The sequence below is a fragment of the Hylobates moloch genome, unplaced genomic scaffold (assembly GCF_009828535.3).
Source record: "Hylobates moloch isolate HMO894 unplaced genomic scaffold, HMol_V3 SCAFFOLD_5, whole genome shotgun sequence".
NCBI classification, from domain to species: Eukaryota; Metazoa; Chordata; class Mammalia; order Primates; family Hylobatidae; genus Hylobates; species Hylobates moloch.
Window position 1 is genome coordinate 151,337,454 of NW_026652280.1, and position 18,728 is coordinate 151,356,181.

General features: G+C 37.8%; 1 protein-coding gene across 2 annotated transcripts in view; it reads left to right on the plus strand.

Annotated features, from left to right (window-relative positions):
• Positions 1–624: 624 nt before the first annotated feature.
• ERICH3 (glutamate rich 3) overlaps positions 625–18,728 on the plus strand; it is a 105,761-nt gene continuing 87,657 nt past the window's right edge. The window contains exon 1 of one of the 2 annotated variants that reach the window (XM_032155572.2): positions 625–920. In XM_032155572.2, the coding sequence (XP_032011463.1) occupies positions 898–920 (23 nt within the window). In that variant the 5' untranslated portion in view covers positions 625–897. The remainder of the gene's footprint in view (positions 921–18,728) is intronic. The other variant, XM_032155573.2, reaches the window with a different exon arrangement.

Here is an 18,728-nt window from a genome sequence, read left to right on the forward strand (position 1 = left end):
CAAAACAAGAATAGGTTATCTGAGCCTAGTGCTTAAACTTGCTCACATGAAGATCCTCATTAAATCCAGGCTGCTTCATCTAAGCCCTGCATTCCATGTACCGGATTCCAATATAAGCACTGTTTCTGGGTGCTTTACTGAATAACTGCGTCTCCCCCATCTTCTGAAAGCCAGCACTGTCAGCCCTGCCCACTGGAAGTGGGGACCTCAGCTAGGAACAAGGATAGGGGTTTTCCAAGGAGAAAATGAGTCGATTGTAATGCCTTACAGATGCAGAAACAAATTCAAAACCCAAAACAGATTGAGATACGTCCTTCTTTCCCTCGAATTTGCAATCGCTGTTGTAGTACCATCGCATCACGCAGTAGCTGCTCCCTGCTCTTATTACCCTCAGCCGCTGCCCAGTCCTTCCTTCCCGAGGGCCTAGCAGGAAGCACGCCAGCCAAAATGTGTGCGTGTGCCTGTGTGTGTGCACGAGTGTGTTTGTGTTTTCATATTACAGATACCTGGGGAACTCGCGCCCCAGAGCAACGGAGCAAGTGCTTGCCTGGGTCTCCTCCGTATCAGGGCCCAGAAAAAGGAGTAGAAGCTGACTTCACTTCCAGCTTCCGCAGGCTCGGTTCCAGTAGCGCCTCCGCTTCTCCAGACCCTGGGCGCTTGCCTCTCTCCTCCCTTAGCAACCGGGAAGCTGTGGATACCAACGGAGGGTGGGAGCCCGGGAGGCTGCGGCTAGCCCGGGCGCTCAGGGGTGGCGGCGGCCCAGCCCAGGTGCCCGCGCACGGGGGACCTCAGTGCAGAGCCACCCCTCGAGCGCGACTGTCGCAGCGCCAGCGCGCACGGGGCCCCACGCACCCACCCTCCACACCTGCCGCGGGGTCCAAAAGGGATCCTGCAAAAATGAGCCATTCTCACCCCACTGGGTAAGTGACAACTGGAGCTTTTCCACGCTGTGGCAGGTGGCGGCTTCAGCCAGCTGCCCCTCCTCCTCCCTCCTGCTGCGGAGGGAAGGGGCGAGAGGGGAGCGAGGGGGAGGGCTGGGGAGAGGAAAAAATATACGAATTCTGGGTTGCAGCGAGGATGGCAGAAATCCCAGGCATCATGTCTCCTCCCTCCCCTTCTTCGTTTCTTTCACCCACGTTCGCCCCTTTTGAAATTTTCACCCTGGAAGGATTAAAAAATGGGTGTGAAAAACGCATACATTAAGCAAGGACCTTCGCTGGGATCAAGAAGATCCTGTGGTGTGGACCATGTGTGTTTAGATGCAAAAGAAGACGTTACCAAAATAAGCATTCGTTTGGAGATTTGAGACTGAGAGATGCATTCTCACCTTAGCTTACATATAAGCGAGGTGTGAGTTCATTCAGTATTGAAAGATGTTTCGTGGGGAAGAGGGGGTATTATTTCAGGGATTTTTTTCTGCCCAATCTCAAAAGGACCATAAGGGTCTTTAAAAAGTATTTTAATAAAGGAAGGTGATATGGCACAGGAAAAGAGAGGGAGGAGTTGTGTGCCTGTGCATTTTCTCATGACTTTCAGTTGCTTTAGGCAGGTGAACCCCTCAGAGGACGTATTTTGGCAATATTCAGTGTATTCTAGAAAGAACACCGTCATTATCAGCTGTTGCAAAAAAAAAAGTTTCTTTTTTTTATTGGAAGGGAGAATATCCAATTTCCTCCTGAATTAAACAATGTAATGCATATTAGACGGTTTTTTATTATGATACATCTAGTAAGAAGATAAATATCCTAGTCAATCTTGCAATTAAATTGAAGACAATTTCCTTTTTAATTGCATTTATTGCACATTTTTAGGAGGAGCAAATTAGCAGAGGACAACATATTTGAGATCATTTGGAGTTTGTGATGTTTGAAATACCACATTAGGCGTTGTGTTGGAACTTATACCCAAACTTCAAGATTTTACTTTTTAATGAATTCTCTGAGTGTAATGGCGTAAATGAAAATGTTTGAAAAAACTAAAGCCATATAAGTTGCCATGTTGGAAATCAGTTTCAGAACTTTTAGAAAAGTGATATAGCTATGACTAAATAAACTTTTTGTTTTATCTCAAGTTGAATTTAATTTAGGCACTTTTTAACATTTTGATGCTGAACTCCTGTGCAATTTTTAGTTATCTGTGGGTCATGTAAGACGCTACATAAGATGCAAATAGCACTATTTTTCAGCAGCTGATGTTTGCAGTATGTTTGCATTTGGGAAAATAAATGTGTCAGTCATGGTTGTCTTCCTATGTTTTTCAAGTTTTTGGCTAGTTAGAATCTGATTAGACCATTTAATCATCTATTTTAAAATGTGAAAAAAATGTAGCTATTTATTAAACTGTGCATGATTAAGATTTCAGAAACTGAAGTCAAATTTTTCTGAAGTTCCATTAGTTCCAAGCCTGTGGGGAAAAGGGAAATTTGTGATTTAATGCAAGAGTATGTTTCCTGGTACTCTTCAGGAAAGGTATTAAGATGGCAACAAATACCTTACACTTAAATGGTAAGCTCCTGAAAAGTAGGCACCATATTGTATTAATTTCTCTGCCCTCTTTACTTAGGACAGTGTTCAGAACAAAATAAAACTCAACAAATGTGTGTTGAATAAATGATATTGCTGGATGGTGCATCCAATCTAGAGATGTGTGTATTCAGAAATGAAAACTGTGTTAGAACTAAATATTTATTACGTGCATATGATGTGCCAGGCTCCATTCGAGTGTTTTATATGAACTACCTTATTAAATCTTCCCACTCATGCTGGTTTTTAGTCACCCTCATTATTACAGATAAGGAATTTGAGGACTTATTGGGGGAACCCACCCCCAATATTTCAACATACATTCTTTATATTTTCCATGAGTGTTGACCAGCTGAGAAATAGAGAGAGACAGTATAAAGAGAGGAATTTTACAGCTGGGCCACCAGGGTGACATCACATATTAGTAGGACTGTAATTCCCCCGAGTCTCAAACCAGCAAGTTTTTTATTAAGGGTTTCAAAAGGAGAGGGGGTGTAATAACAGAGAGTAGGTACAAAGATCATATGCTTCAAAGGGCAAAAAGCAGAACAAAGATCACATGCTTCTGAGGGAACAGGACAAAGGGCAAAAGCAGAACTACTGATAAGGGTCCAACAAAGATCACAAGGCAAAGGGCAAAAGCAGAACTACTGATAAGGGTCCAACAAAGATTACAAGGCAAAGGGCAAAAGCAGAACTACTGATAAGGGTCCAACAAAGATTACAAGGCAAAGGGCAAAAGCAGAACTACTGATAAGGGTCTCTGTACAGCGGTGCACATATTATCTTGATAAACATCTTAAACAACAGAAAACAGGGTTCGAGAGCAGAGAACCGGTCTGACCACAAAATTACCAGGGCAGAGTTTTTTCCCCATCCTCGTAAGCCTGAGGGTACTGCAGGAGACCAGGGCGTATATCAGTCCTTATCTCAGCCGCATAAGACAGACACTCCCAGAGCAGCTGTTTATAGACCTCCCCCCAGGAATACATTCCTTTCCCAGGGTATTAATATTAATATTCCTTGCTAGGAAAAGAATTTAGCAATCTCTCTCCTACTTGCATGTCCATTTATAGGCTCTCTGCAAGAAGAAAAATATGGCTTTTTGCCTGACTCCACAGGCTGTCAGACCTTATGGTTGTCTTCCCTTGTTCCCTAAAAATCGTTGTTATTCTGTTCTTTTTCAAGGTGCACTGATTTCATATTGTTCAAACACACATGTTTTACAATCAATTTGTACAGTTAACACAATTATCACAATGGTCCTGAGGTGACATACATCCTCAGCTGACGAAGATAACGGGATTAAGAGATTAAAGTAAAGACAGGTATAAGAAATTATAAAAGTATTATTTGGGAACTAATAAATGTCCATGAAATCTTCACAATTTATGTTCCTCTGCTGTGGCTCCAGCTGGTCCCTCCATTCAGGGTCTCTGACTTCCCGCAACAAGGACTGAGAAGTTTCTAGAGGTAGCATTGCTAGGAAGGGTAAGGGCTGGAATACAAAGCCAGACAATATAGCATCAGAGCCATTTCTCTTCACCATCACACTATGTTGCCTCACATGGTCAACAACTGAGATGTGCAGGAGCCTAAATATATAAAAATTTGTGTCTGGATCAGACCACCATCTGATAGAGGATGGCTGTATGTAGGTATCTAGTATTTTGATAGATGATTAGAGGCTAATTTTGTAATAGTGTGTGTATACATTTTTTGGTTGTAATTTATCAAAAGTAAATGAAAACAACAAGCATAAATACAACAAATCTAAATGTCTTAAAATTCACCCAAGAACAAAATTATTTGAAATGCTAAAGATTTTCCTCAAATAAAAGTAATGACTTTTTCTTGCTTATGTTGCCATTTGGAAATAATAAAAGTTTCAGTAGCAAATAAAAGATTTCATTAAAGCTGAGAAGGCTTTTCTATCATTACTGAAGCAGTTTGTACTTACTACATTTTAAGGGTAAAATGGTAATAAAGTGCAGTTATACACTAAAACAAAAATTTTAAATCCCTCAAATGCCACCAATCAATAAATGATGTCCTGATTCCTTCTCTTAGTGCTTCCTTTGATTTCCATTGCTTACTTAATTATAGCATGAAGCACTTGATGTAAAAATTGCAAAGGGCCTGTGCTGGCTTTGTTCAGATAGAGTTTGGAGTAAATAAAAATGGTTTTTAAAACTTCTGCCAAAGATAATAGAGATTTTGAATCTGAGCTGCATCATAATTTGGTAGAAGTCAACTATAAAATACCATTTCCAGCATTGCTATCTTGAATTAAATTGTTTTAGAGTGGAAAATTACAATTGATTGTCCTTCTAGTTTGCTAAATCTCACTCATGTTGCTATTTATGTGTGTGTTTGTGGGTTGTGCATGAGTTCTAGAGGTGGAATGGTGATTTTATATCCCTCAGTCATGCATGAGGATAAAATGATATGTCTCCTCTGGCTCCTTCAAAGGATCATCACTGAATTCATGTGAAGTTGGCTTTCTGTGTGAAAGATACACTTGAGTTTAAATAGAGATAGTCACACTCATCTGTAAATTTTCTTTGAGGAAGGAAGAATGAGAAGCATTATAGCTCATGACAAGAAAAAAATGCAGAAGACATATATTTTGAAAGACTGTTCAAAGGTTTAGAAGCATTTTTTGTTAGTTTAGACTTATTAGTTTATACCTTTTTAATGTAAAGAAGTGTTTCTGTAATGACAGAGTACACTGAAGCATGGTAAAGAAAGAATTGATACATCCTTAGTACATACTCCCTGATAACACAATCGTTTTTCATCAAAGGCAGATTAAAAACTACCGTTAGGTCAAGTTGTCAATTTTACATAGTATGTGTATCCAGGAGAGACAACAATGATAAACCCACCACATTATTTCCTAAAGAAACGTCCATTGCATTCTTAAGTAGCATACATTTCTTGCCTTCTGAGTTAGCAAACTGGGATGTACTTTGGATAGCTACAGTAACACTCTAGTCTGTTTGTTACCTGCTTGCACCACCAAAATTATCTCTTTCACACAGAATTTCAGACTTTAAGTCATTAAATATTTAAATTAAACTTTGGTAGTTTCTATTCACCCTCCCGTTAAATATTAACACATTAAAGGGTAAATTGATGGTGCTTAAATGAGTTGAACAGGCTCATTTGTTGTGGCTTCCTCTGTAAAGCATTTCATGTTATAGATTCTGCTCTTTTAAAAATATATATAGATGTCATTTCTTCTCTTACTCCTTTAACAAACATGTTCATGTAAGTAGATGGGAATGGAAAGGGGTTTGTTATGGCAATGTCATTTAATTCTTTCAATTCCTTCAGAGTTATAAGCCAAAAGTCACCTAGTGATCACACACAAAAAATGTTTTTGATGACCTTTCAAATGACAGCTCAATTGGTCCTTCTTCAACTATACTGAAAGCTAAGGATTGGAAACTACAGTGTTTGACTTGCAATTAGGTTTGTTGCCCAGTCATGAAAGTCATTTCTTGTATCAATACCTGTGCAATACTTCAAATTGTCTGTTTCTCAGATGTTTTTCTCAGCTCAAAACACTACCTAATAAGACCACCAGATGAAGAGAGATGTGTCTTTATGCTGGAAAATTCAAAGATAATTATAAAAAAGTAAGTGGAAATCAACATGACTGGAAGTGCATTTTTCAGGAAGATCAATTTTAGGGGAGTACAAAGCAAACTTGAGCAATGAAATTGATTCCCTTAGAACAATTGTATTGGCCCGTTCTTACACTGCTATAAAGATACTTCCTGACACTGGGTAATTTATAAAGAAAAAAGGTTTAATTGACTTATAGTTCTGCACAGCTGGAGAGGTCTCAAGAAACTTACAATCATGGTGGAAGGTGAAGGGGAAGCAAGGAACGTCTTACATCGTGGCAGGAGAGAAAGCAAGTGAAGGGGAAGTGCCACACTTTTAAACCATCAGATCTCCTGAGAACTTCCTCACTGTCACAAGAACAGCATGGGGGAAAGTGCTTCCATAATCCAATCACCTCCTACCAGGTCCCTCCCTCAACATGTGGGGATTAAAATTTGAGATGAGATTTGGGTGGGGACACAGAGCCAGACTATATCAACTATCCTTATCCAAGTTCCCCCAGGAAAGTCTTTGGGTTTCTCTCAGTTTCTGCTAAGAAAAAGCATCTCTAACTAGGAGGATAGGTGGAGATGTGCCTAACTTATTTTGATTATTAATAAATCCATGCAAGGTTTTCAGGGAGATGGGAAAATAAAACTTCTGATTTAATTCTGAATTTAAAAACCAGCCCCAAATATTCAGAAGCTGAGGTAAAGTTTAATTATTTTTGACATTTTTAATTTCCAGTGCTATCACTTTCAATTAAAACTTTAGCCACTGAAGGTAGTACTGAAATAATCTTCTAACCTTTAGTTATTCATTTTGGTACAGACCAAGAGAAGTGGTGTGCAGACTGAATTATTGGAATTTCCCTGCTATGGCTTACTCGCTTCCCCACACAAATAGTTGAGAATAGTGTATGTTATGGAATGACTCCATACATGTCAATCAGTTTAAATAAATCTGTCAAATTAGGTGGGGATAAAATTTGCAAAAACAAAAAATCTAAGATTAAATATTCATATTGGTTTGTAAGTGTCTTTGTCACCTTTTTCTAAACTGGAAATCCTAAATGATATATTATGTCAATGATTCATATAAAAAAAAGACAGAGGAAAATCAGCTGAGTCATAGACAAAATAAAGACCTTGGCATCACAAAAAATAGTGAACAGATATGTATTTATGCTTTTAATTAAAAAAAATTTAAGGTAAACGTATTCATATACAGTTATTTCATCAATTTTACTTTTTGTTTCACTGACTAGCTACTAATCCTGATTATATTGAATAGGAAGATTGTGCAGTGCCCTACTTGTACAATGTCTACATAATCAAGGGAGAATTATTTGAATCTGTGGGCACTGCATTTTGATGTTTCCTTTGTTTATTTCTTTGGCTTAGATCCATGGTTCTAAAACTTCAGCATACAAAAATTGCTGAATAGTACATTGAACACACAATCATGCGTATTACACTTCATGGGTTAAATAAGTGATTTTCAAGGATAGATTTTTTTTTTTTTAAACCAGGTAGTATATTTGCATATTGTGCTAACTAAAAAGTCGACCCAAACATAAGATAGGGTTTGCTATACCTCTGGGTTCCAGCAGAGCAGAAGTCATTTGGTTCTTTCACTGGCCAGAAGCTCTAAAATCACTCTCTTCTTACACAAGTCCCAGTAAGGAAACACATCCTTTGTTGACAACATCATTGCTGCAAATTGTCGTATCAGGAAATATACTTGGATTAAAGTAATTCACCTGAGAGCTTGCCTTTTTGGATTAATGTTTTTCTGGAGGAAAGAGAAAAAGATGTGACAAGTTGAACAGTGCAGCTTGACAAATCATACCTTACTGAGACTCTTTCAGTATTAGGATTAAAAATTTTTTGACAATTGTAAAATCATTGCTTTCACAGTGAGCCACAAGAAGCATACTTTAAAAGTGAAGAACATTGAAGAGTGTAGATATATAGATTTCATGTAGATCTGGATTCTTTAATAATTTCTTATTCTCTTGTGGGTCTACTTGCTCTTGCTGTCTTTGTCCCCTTGTCTCTTTTGTATGGTTAACTTTTTTGGTCGATGAGCAGGTTACTGTGAAGTGCAGTTTTTTTCTGACAGTGAAAGCATGGTTTCCCCATGCTCTGGGGACTCTCTTAGAGATCCTCATTATCCTCTTCTCTTTCTTCTGAGCTATCTACATGCACGTTCTGGGATGTAGAAGGTATCTATGCCCTTTTTTGATGGTCATCAATGATCTTTCTCTGTTTGCCAGCACAGATAATTCAGAATCAACGTATGGTATTTTGGGTTTTTATGTACTCAGAAAAGATGTCCCTTATTTCTTCTCTAAGTCCATGATACATACTTAGGTTGGTCACCTTTCTGGTTATTTCTGTGTCATGGACTTAATTGTGCCACCCTCCCTTCTTTCTGCCTCCCCCTCCCCCTGTAATTTATATGTTGAAGTCGTAACCCTCAGTTCCTCAGAATGTGACTGTATTGGAGACAGGGTCTTTAAAGAGGTAATTAGGGTTAAATCAGGCCAATATCTGGACCCTAATCCAATGTGACTGGTGTCTTCATAAGAAGAGAAGATTAGGACAAAAGCATGCTCACAAACATGGCCATCTGCAAACCAAAAAGAGAGACCTGAAACAGACTCTTCTCTCATAGCCCTCAGAAGAAACCAACCCTGCTGACACCTTGATGTCAGATTTCTAGAACTATGAGAAAATAAATTTTTGTTGTTTGAGCTACCTGATGCCTTGTTATGGCAGCCCTACCAAACTAACGCAACCTGTTTGTAGCTGTTGATGCTCTTCATTGCTTGGCTCTGCAAAGGCTGAAAGTGGTTTTTATGAGAAATGCAGGATCATTTAAAATAAATGATTGATTGATAACATATGGGAGTCTTGGTCAATTTGGGCTGTTAAAATAGAATACCATAGACTAGGTGGCTTATAAATGATAGAATTTTATTTCTCACAGCTCTGGAGGTTGGGGAGCCCAAGAGACATTTTCGGGGTCTGGTGAGGGCCTGCTCTCTGGTTCACAGATGGCCGTCATTTTTTTCTTTCTGTCGCCCAGGCTGCAGGTGGCCATCTTCTTGCTGGGCCCTCACATGGCAGAAGTGGGGAGAGAGCTTTCTGAGGTCTCTTTTTTAAGACACTAATTCCATTCATGAGGGTTTTTACCTACACCTAATCAACTCCTAAAGAACCCATCTCCTAATACAGTAACATTGTGGGTTAAGATTTCAACATATGAATTTTGGGGTGATACAGACATTAAATCTATAACATGGAGAATAGAGATTTGAAGCCAAAAGTTCAAAAGAGAGATAAAAGTCAAAGCTAACAAAAAATATGAGTAAAGGCTTAGTGAGGAGAAATAATTAAGGTAATAAATCAATGATCTCTACAGGTAAGTGTTGAACAGTTAAGTCTGATTAGTAATCAAATTACTTCCTACCTCTCGGTGCCTGATGCTGGTTGCAATAGAAAATTGAACATTTTAAGCTGGTGATCCATTTTTATGTGACTGTTATTATTTTTCTATAATAGTCATAAACATTTACAAATTAATGAAAATTCTTAGGGGAAAATATTGAAGCAAGGAAAGAAGCAGCAGGGAACTAAACAGACAATATAAATTGCACATAGTAGTTATGAAACAGCATTAAAAACTAAGGATTTTAAATTGAATCAAATCATAGTGTTTTATAGTAGCAGTTAATTTGGCATTCTCTATATGCCATGGATTGTAATATTTTATATTTGTGAATATTATTTGGCTCTCATACAAAGAAGCTGTTTCTCTTCATTGCTTGCTCCAAGATATTTAGCATGATATTGTTTCTGTTGTTTAGATTGAAATAAAATAATCTGCTGTAAATTAGAATAATAGAGTTAGAAGGAACTTCAACTCTCTGAGTACTAGGGATACAAGTGTTTGTTTTTTTTTTTAATCTTCCTCTTTGTATTTATCTGTATTCTGAATATTTTTTACTTTGAGCAGAAAAGTACCATGAGGAAAATCAAAATCATTTGAACTTCTACATCCATAAATAATTATAGTTTGCATTTTTATTATATTCCTGTGGATTATTCAAGTTGATTATTCTGTTTTTAGAACCATACTGATAAAGCTATACTACTTAAAGAGCTGCTTCTAAGACTATTTTGTCTTTAAAGTTATACCAACAAGTACCACACAGATACTTTCCTTGTAGCATTTGAATAGTTTTTATACCTCCCATGTAAATTGCAAGCTCCGTGGGGTGGAGACCATACGTGTCTACATCTTTGGGTTCTCATTGTATCCCAGGACTATGCCCCAAGCTTAGCTCAATAATTCCTACCGTATGTCTCTGACTTTAGTGACCTTAGGAATACATTCAGCTGAAAGTAACAGAAAGCCAAACTACTAGTGGCTTAAATAATAATAAAAGTTATTATTTATTTTACAAGTAGTCCTACCGGTAGGTGATTATATTTTTTAGTAATATCAGGACTTGGGCCTTATCTGTGCAACATTTTTTTTATTTTTTTCTATGTTAGCAAGATGACTACCCTAGATTCAGGCATTATATTCTTATCAAACCACTCCAAACCAAAAGGAAACAGATGCGTGAAAAGAAGGCTTCTTCTTTTTTTTTTTTTTTTTTAACAAAAATCAGGAAGGACACCATTTTTAGAACCCTTCCATTAGACTTTCCTTTATATGTCATGGACCATAACTGCAGCAATGGACATGCCTTGCTATAAGAGAGAGTAGGAAAGGGTGTATTTGACTTTCTAACTTCTACTATGCGAGATGGGCAAGGAAGACGAGTTTGGGAATGCCTTCTTGTAGCCAGTCAACCATGTCCACTACAGAGCTTTAGTGACTGGCTGCTACTGGACTTTAGCTGAGTTTTAGATTGTCATATTTGCCAGACAGTTGTTGTGTGACCCTAAGCATATTATATAATTTCTCTGATTCTTGTTTTTTTCCATCCTTGTGGGATTTATATCTGCTTTGTAGTTGTTGTTAGGGTTAAATTAGATGCTGTAGTACATTTAGCACAGGGCCTGACACATAGTATATGTCAATATGTTCGCTTGGTGTCTGGTAGCTTATAATACTGATGGTACATAAGCAGGCAGAGATTTCTATAGGACAACTTCCATACCTAAGTCATGAGCTAGATGCAGAGGTGGGTTAATTGGAGAAGGCATCCTGGAGAGATTAATTTGGGGAAAGAATGTTGAAGAAGGGGAAAGACATAAAATGATATATCTGGAAACATTTTTAATTTTTTTAGAGATGTGATTTCACCATGTTTGCCTAGGCTGGTCTCAAACTCCTAAGCTCAAGCAATTATCCCACCTTAGCCTCCCAAATAGCTGGGATTACAGGTATGAGCCACCATGCCTGGTTGGGAAACATTTTTAAATAGTAAAAAGCACTCTTTAAAAACATGGTATAATTTCTGTCATCACTGCAGTAGTCTATTGTGACTTCAAATAAGCGAGAGGAGACAGCAGCATTACTTGTTTATTTAGGTGACATGTTCTTAGAAGTAGGCAAGGATGCTTTAAAACCATGTGAAAGCTGGCCTGTAAGGAGAAGTTAATGCCTCTAATTAACTTTTGTTTTTAAGTTCTACTTACTTTGTGTTACTTAGTTTTTGGAACCTTGAGTAGAACACTAACTGTACATACCAGATTAGGATTTTTCCTTTTTTTTAACAAAATGATATTTGCCTTCAACTTTAAGTCATAAATTAATTTCAGATTTATTTCTGATCATCTCCTAAGCCTTTATAAAAATGAGTTTAAACATTTTTTTTTTCTGTTGAAGTCAATAGTTGGGAATCTCTCTGCAACTGCAACAAGTGAATATTTCACCACAATTCATAGGGATTTATGTAAGATTATGACTTTTAAAATCTTCTTTCCCATAGTTCTTCTTTCCTTTCAGTCAAGCTGGAGACATGGAACTTCAACTCATGCTGGAATCTTCCAGAACAAAAGCTTAGGGAGTGGGTGAGGCTGGCCTCAGGCTGCAGTGTGTGAAAAGGAATATTGAGATTCCAGTCCTTGGTGAGGAGATTGGCTGAGAAAAATTAATGGAAAGTCTGATGTTTTAGGGCCACATGCAAGAGCATGGAGCAGAAATCAAACTTGAGAATGCTGTGACAGGGAGAAAGAGAGCTCAGGCAGGGTGATTAAAAGACAGAGATATTCAGAAACTGTAGTCAGGAGTGTGGGCAAAAAATGGGAACACTTCAAAGAAGGAATGAATAAAATTCCAACTGTATGAAACTCATCTTTCCCATTTTTTTCTCTTCCTCTAAATTAAAAGGGTTGATACTCCAAAGAGAAAAAAATCAATGTCCAGTGCAAAAAACTATGAGATAAACATGCTACTTCAGAAGAGGATTTATTTTTGGAGTCAGAAGGATGTAGCTTTAAATTCCAGTTATGCTTTATGCAAACTCAGGAGAGTTAATTTCTGCATCTTATTTTCTTCCTTCAAAAATATGGGGCTAATAAATATTGATATACAATAGGTACTCAGTGAATGGCACCTATTGTGTATTTATTTTGATCTTTGTGTAAAGCATATGTTGCTTGAGTCTTTAGGATTTAATTCTTAAGGGACATAAACCCCAAATAAATAAAATATACAGTTCAAAATAAGCAGATATGTCCCAAGCTAATTGGAAGGGAGCATAGAGAAGGTGTTTCCAGTCAATAAATCACTTTCTTGTTCAATTAAACTAATTTCTTTTAAATGACAACCTGTTCTTAGATTCATGAATCTTTAGAAAGAAAATTAACATTGACCTACCAATTCATGACCCCTCAAAATGAGGTTGCTCCTTTAAGGAAATCATTCTCTGAACAACTGAGAACTTCAATAAAAATGGAAGCAATGACCCAGAGCATTTGTACCTCTCTAGCACACTTGCTCTTTTTATCAAATTTGAGAATTCAAGACAAACTCTTGAAACTGCATCATTGCTTTGACATTGACAAATGGTAGAAAGACTGGTGAAAATCTTATGGGATTATTTTTAAATGGTTGAGCATTTAAAATTTAGTCAACCTCTTTAACCTTTGCCCAGATGTCATTACCGTTTTAAATCTTACTACTGCGCATAAGAATTACATTTCAGGGCACTTAGGTTTTTAACATGGTTGATTATGTTTTCCTTCTCAACACACATAGTAAATTTATTGATTTGTTCCTTTTGGTGTCTGGCTTTTCTGTTTTGCTTTTTCTTCCCTTTTTCCTTTCCTTTCCTTCTTCTTCTTTTTTTCTTTCTCGTAGTACCTCACTCTGTGGGATCATTTCTGAACATTTTCCCATTGTACATTAAAATAGTACTATTCGCATTGAAAAGAATATGTGAGAGTTTTTTTTTAATTTGCCAAGTTTGATTCAGATAAGCAGATCCTATGACTTGCATCACAGAAAACTAGTGGAAATCACTGACAGCCATTAGGTACCATTCATAAGCATTTGTGGAAATACCCAAAGACTAGAAAATAACTGAAAATTATACATACATGTGTAAAAGTATTTATGTATATATATATATATATATATATATATATACACTTACATGTCTGAATGTATGCACACATGTATACTGAGCCTTCTTATAATCAATGGATGGTAGTTTAAAGAGTTTAAGTAGGCTATTCATATCTATAAAAGACTGTGTTCCAAGATCAAATGTAAATAAAGAGTGATCAGATTTCCAAGCCAACACAGCCCTCTAAAGTATATTTGACACATAATGGTAACTGCCTTAATCAACAATTTACAGTTTAATAATACTGTAAACTCAATTCCCTTTTATTATATTAATTTTATGTTAAATTGTATTAGTCTGTTCTCACACTACTATAAAGAATTACCTTAGAATGGGTAATTTACAAAGGAAGGAAGTTTAAAGAGGTTCCTGGTAAGGTCTCAGGAAACTTGCAATAATGGTGGAAGGGGAAGCAAACATGTCCTTCCTCACATGGTGGTGGGAAGGAGAAGTGCCGGGCAAAAGGGAAAGCCCCTTATAAAGCCATCAGATCTCATGAGAATTCACTCACTATCACAAGAATAGCATGAGTAGCATGAGGGTAACCCCACGATTAAATTATCTCCCACTGGGTCCCTCCCATGACACATGGGGATTATGGGAATTACAATTCAAGATGAGATTTGGGTGGGGACACAGCCAAGCCATAGCATAAATAATCAACAAATTCCTATTTGGGTGACAGAAACTTGTAATCTCTCTCTCTGAGACTTTGTGTATGATTTCCCTACCTCTTAGAATGAATCCAGACAGTACTTCTGTCCCCACAATTACCCACCCAAGTTTTACTTCTTCCCTCAACACTTGACTTGTCATTTAGGACCCATTTCAGATTTCAGTTCTTCTTGGATACCCTTCTTGTATGAGTATAATTTACTTATTTGTGAAATGGGATAATAATCTGATACATAGGATGTTGTGCAGATTAAGTGAGATTGTGCATGCTGCACACAATACACAGTTGCTGTTGTGATTGTAGCACACCATACTGCACTGCCATTCTTTCATTGGTTGGATTGTCCCTTCAGGGCAGGGACTGTGCTTATGCAGCTGTGCAGTTTTGTAACCTTGGGATAGTATGAGGCCAGGCACATAATAAGCACTTTGTGTTTATTGCACGAAATAACTATTCTAATCTCCTTTGTATCTGGCAGTAGGCATGCTGACTAACTACCCTTCTCTAAGTTTTACCCTCTGGCCTTTAAAAGACAGTGGGTGTCTTCTGTTTTTCCAACGGGGAATTTTGGAACTGTGCATGCGTGTGCACAGGCACACACACACACACACACACACATGCGCCTGTGCAACAGGGGTGGAGACAGTAGCAGGAGGTGCTTCTAGCAGGAGGACAGTGTAAAGATAGGCACCATAGTGCTCTCTTACCCCTGGACCTTTGCATATGGTAATCCCTCTTCCCGGAGCAAGCCTCTTGTAAGTCCCCGCACCTGCCCCTCAAATGGCCAGGCACTTATTCCGTTCTCTTCTACTGGCTCAGACTTCATTTCCTTCCTGATTGTTTAAATCATCCCCCGCTCCCAAGTCTCCTTACTGCACTTCTTCTATGATTCTAAACCATGGTTTATTTTCCTTTCAGAGCACAGGCAAATGTATATGTGGTTCATTTAAGAATAAAGCACTGCTAATAACACAATAGCAGCTAACAGTGTCATGCACTGCGCTAAGCTCTCTACTTGCATTATCATACTAATGCTTAACAGAAGTTCTATGATATAAGGCACAATTATTTTCCCCGTTTACAGATGAGGAAATTGAGCTTCATAGTGAGTAAACAATTCGTTGAAACTCATAGAGTACAAGTGTCAATAGAAGATTTAAAACTGGGTATTTCAGAGGGTGGGGGTAAGTGAACAACACACTGGTAAGATAAGATGATCTCAAAAATGGTTAGAAACAGCATGACTTTTTAAAAGAACCAGCTATTAGGAAATTAACCTAATCTTTAGTGGGAAAAAATGACAGGCATTGAATGAAGCTCTTTAGTACAATTTTGATTTTTTTCCTTGTATAATATATTCAATAATATATTTAGAAAATATAGCCTACACAGCAGCATTTTTTTTTCCAAATGTACAATTGCTGGTAGAACCCACCTATTAGGTGTTTGTTGATTGTTCATTGACAGAGAAGCACTACTTATTACAGAGTTCCCGATAGGTTGGCCAAGGGTTTGTTTGGTCTGTGTACGATGACTTCTCCCTCTGCTCAATGCTGCTTCCTCTCTTTTCCTTTCACAGGTGTTGATCACTAATAAACATCTTGTACCCAAAACTGCATTTCAGCATGTGTTTTGAACAAATCCGAGAATTGCTTTCCTCAAATTAGCTAAGATGGGAAAGGAGGACAAGGAATTGGGAAATGGAGGGGAAAAGGAAGAGCAGAAGGAGGAGGAATACCTCATAGAGAACATTCAGTTTTATGGTTAAAGCAGAACAATCCTGGTTTGAATCCTGGATCTGCTTTTAACTAGTTATGGACTAGTTATCTAACCATTCTACATCTGTTTACTCATCTTTGAAGAGGGAAGATAATGCTAATTCACAAGATTGAGTATGATATACAGAGTGTTTACGCACTACAAAAATTTAAGAAAGTACTCAATAAATGCTAGTGATAAAAATTCTTAGTTTCCAGAAGTTTCCATCCTGGTCACCTTTCCTCTGAACAGCCTCATTATCTCCCTTGGTTTGAATTTTTCTATTAATGCATATTTTTCAAGCTGCTACAATTTTTTTCTGTTCAAAGATGTAACATTATAAAGAGAAGAATTCACGGTATATGAAAGCATATACCATGTCTCATATGCAACTGGTCAAACTTAGTGTGTCTCAGGCCTACTGACTCCCATTCACTTCTTCCCCATTGCCTCATCTGTGAACACTGCAAAACTATCTTGCCAGCGGTCAGCACAGTTGGAGACCAGTCTTGTTTTTACTAGTCACTTCAAACCATCATATTAAGGCTATAAATAAAATAATATTATGGTTCTCATCTGGCTTCATTGTTAGAATAAGCTGAGAAAGATTGTAAATCAATATTTAGCATAATTGCTGAGATCTGGCAGGTTTGGATGCAAATAAAAAAGAATGAAGAATGTAATATAAAATCATTTATATGATATCATTTTAATCACCCCCATAAAGTGACAGGCTGTAGAGACTCTTGGTGTAATTGTAGTTGGCAGAGTTTTCTTATATAGGAATATAAAATAATTGACCCTCATGTCAATTGTTCTATATTTGTCTTTCATCAAGTTTCTTCAAAAGGACATATTTTTTCTGCCTCCCTGGGAACTATAGTTTTTTCTAATGCAATATGTAGCATGCCACAAAGGCACCATTTTTCAAACACAAGAAAAAACAAATGACAAAAACAAAGTTGTTAGTATGATCACTCAAAAAGCCAAAATACGTAAAACATGCTTCTGCCTTAGACTACTTCTATTTATTGTCCAGAAGCAGAAAAGAAAGGTGATTATTCTCACATGTGGATTTTAAAAAAGGATATATGTCAAGGAATTGGACCAATATGCTTCATTTCCATTAACTGATTTGTACATTCACTCAACAGATCTTGGCTGAGTTTGTGACAGTTTACTGTGTGCATGGCTCCATACAACACCTTGTAGGAGGGTGTACAGGAAGAGAATCTTACATGAGTCCGAAGAGAGTGATTAAACATGGGTGAAAGAAATTCTGGTGGAAGATGGTGAGACAAGGACTCTAGGAAAGAGATAGGTACAATTTTATGGCAACTCCTGTGACATTTTGGCATGTTCTTTATTGATTTATTGATGAACCCTTCCTACTTTTAGAACCTCAGCTTCCTGAATGTAAAATGAGGGAGTTTGCCAGATTCTATGTGGTTATTTCCACATGTGAATTTCTATATTTCCAAAATGATGAAGCTTTAAGCAAATATATTTCCAGACCAGTAAACTAAGATGTTCACTTCAGCGAGGAGTCCTAGCATTTTACTTGATGGATAATGGCTAGGTAAAGAAGATTGAATTATTGAGGCTCATGTATCTTATAAGGGGTAGAATTAGAATTGGACCTCAAGTCGAGGGCAAGGGGTCATGGGAATGGGTGTGCTCTCTTGCTCTTCCACCTTCTGCCATGTGATGACTATTTTGTGATGGAGTTGTTTCAAAAGTGGTGGTAGGGGAATTCCCACAAGGGAGGGCCTCAAAACATCTTGTGATGGGGCCAGTTGGGATTCCAAAGAAAGAAACACTAAACACCAAGGTGATCAGTCCGAAGCATTTATTAAGGAAACCTAGATGGAGGGTGCTGCAGCATATTCTCACAATGAACAGTGAGAGAAAAGGGATGTGCTATCTAGGTGTGTCCATGGTGAGGGGGCCAGGGTATATGGAGATTATATGAAATTTTAGGAAATTTGGTTCACAGCCCGGGCCAGTTTCTTTCTAGGAAACCCAGATAACTTTTTCAGTGCCTGGGAATGTTCAAGTCTTCAGTTTGAGTTCAGGCCTGCTGGGCAAAACCTACAGCTGGTTGGGTCATAAAGCAGTCAAGGCACTCTGATTTTTAGTCATGATACAGAAAAAAAGTGAAGTAACTGGGGAAACTTTCAATGACACAATGAGAAGGGAGAAGGCCCTCACCAGATGATGGCATCTTGATCTTGAACTTCTCAGCCTCCAGTACTGTGAGAAATAAATTTCTATTTTTTAATAAATTACCCATTCTGTGGTATTCTGTTACAGCAGCATCAAATGGGCTAAGACACAGTCCAATCACCATCACATTCAGTGTCCCATGTTTCTGCTCCTGGCATCAGGCTTATGGGAGAGACCTTGAAGAACATAGGAGAATGGCCCTCAAAGATGTCCATATTTTAGCCTTCGGAGCATGTGGATCTGTTACTTTACATGAAAAGGAGAAATAAAAGTTGCAGATGGAATTAATATTGTAAATCATCTGACCCAAAATAAGGAAATTATCCTGGATCAATGT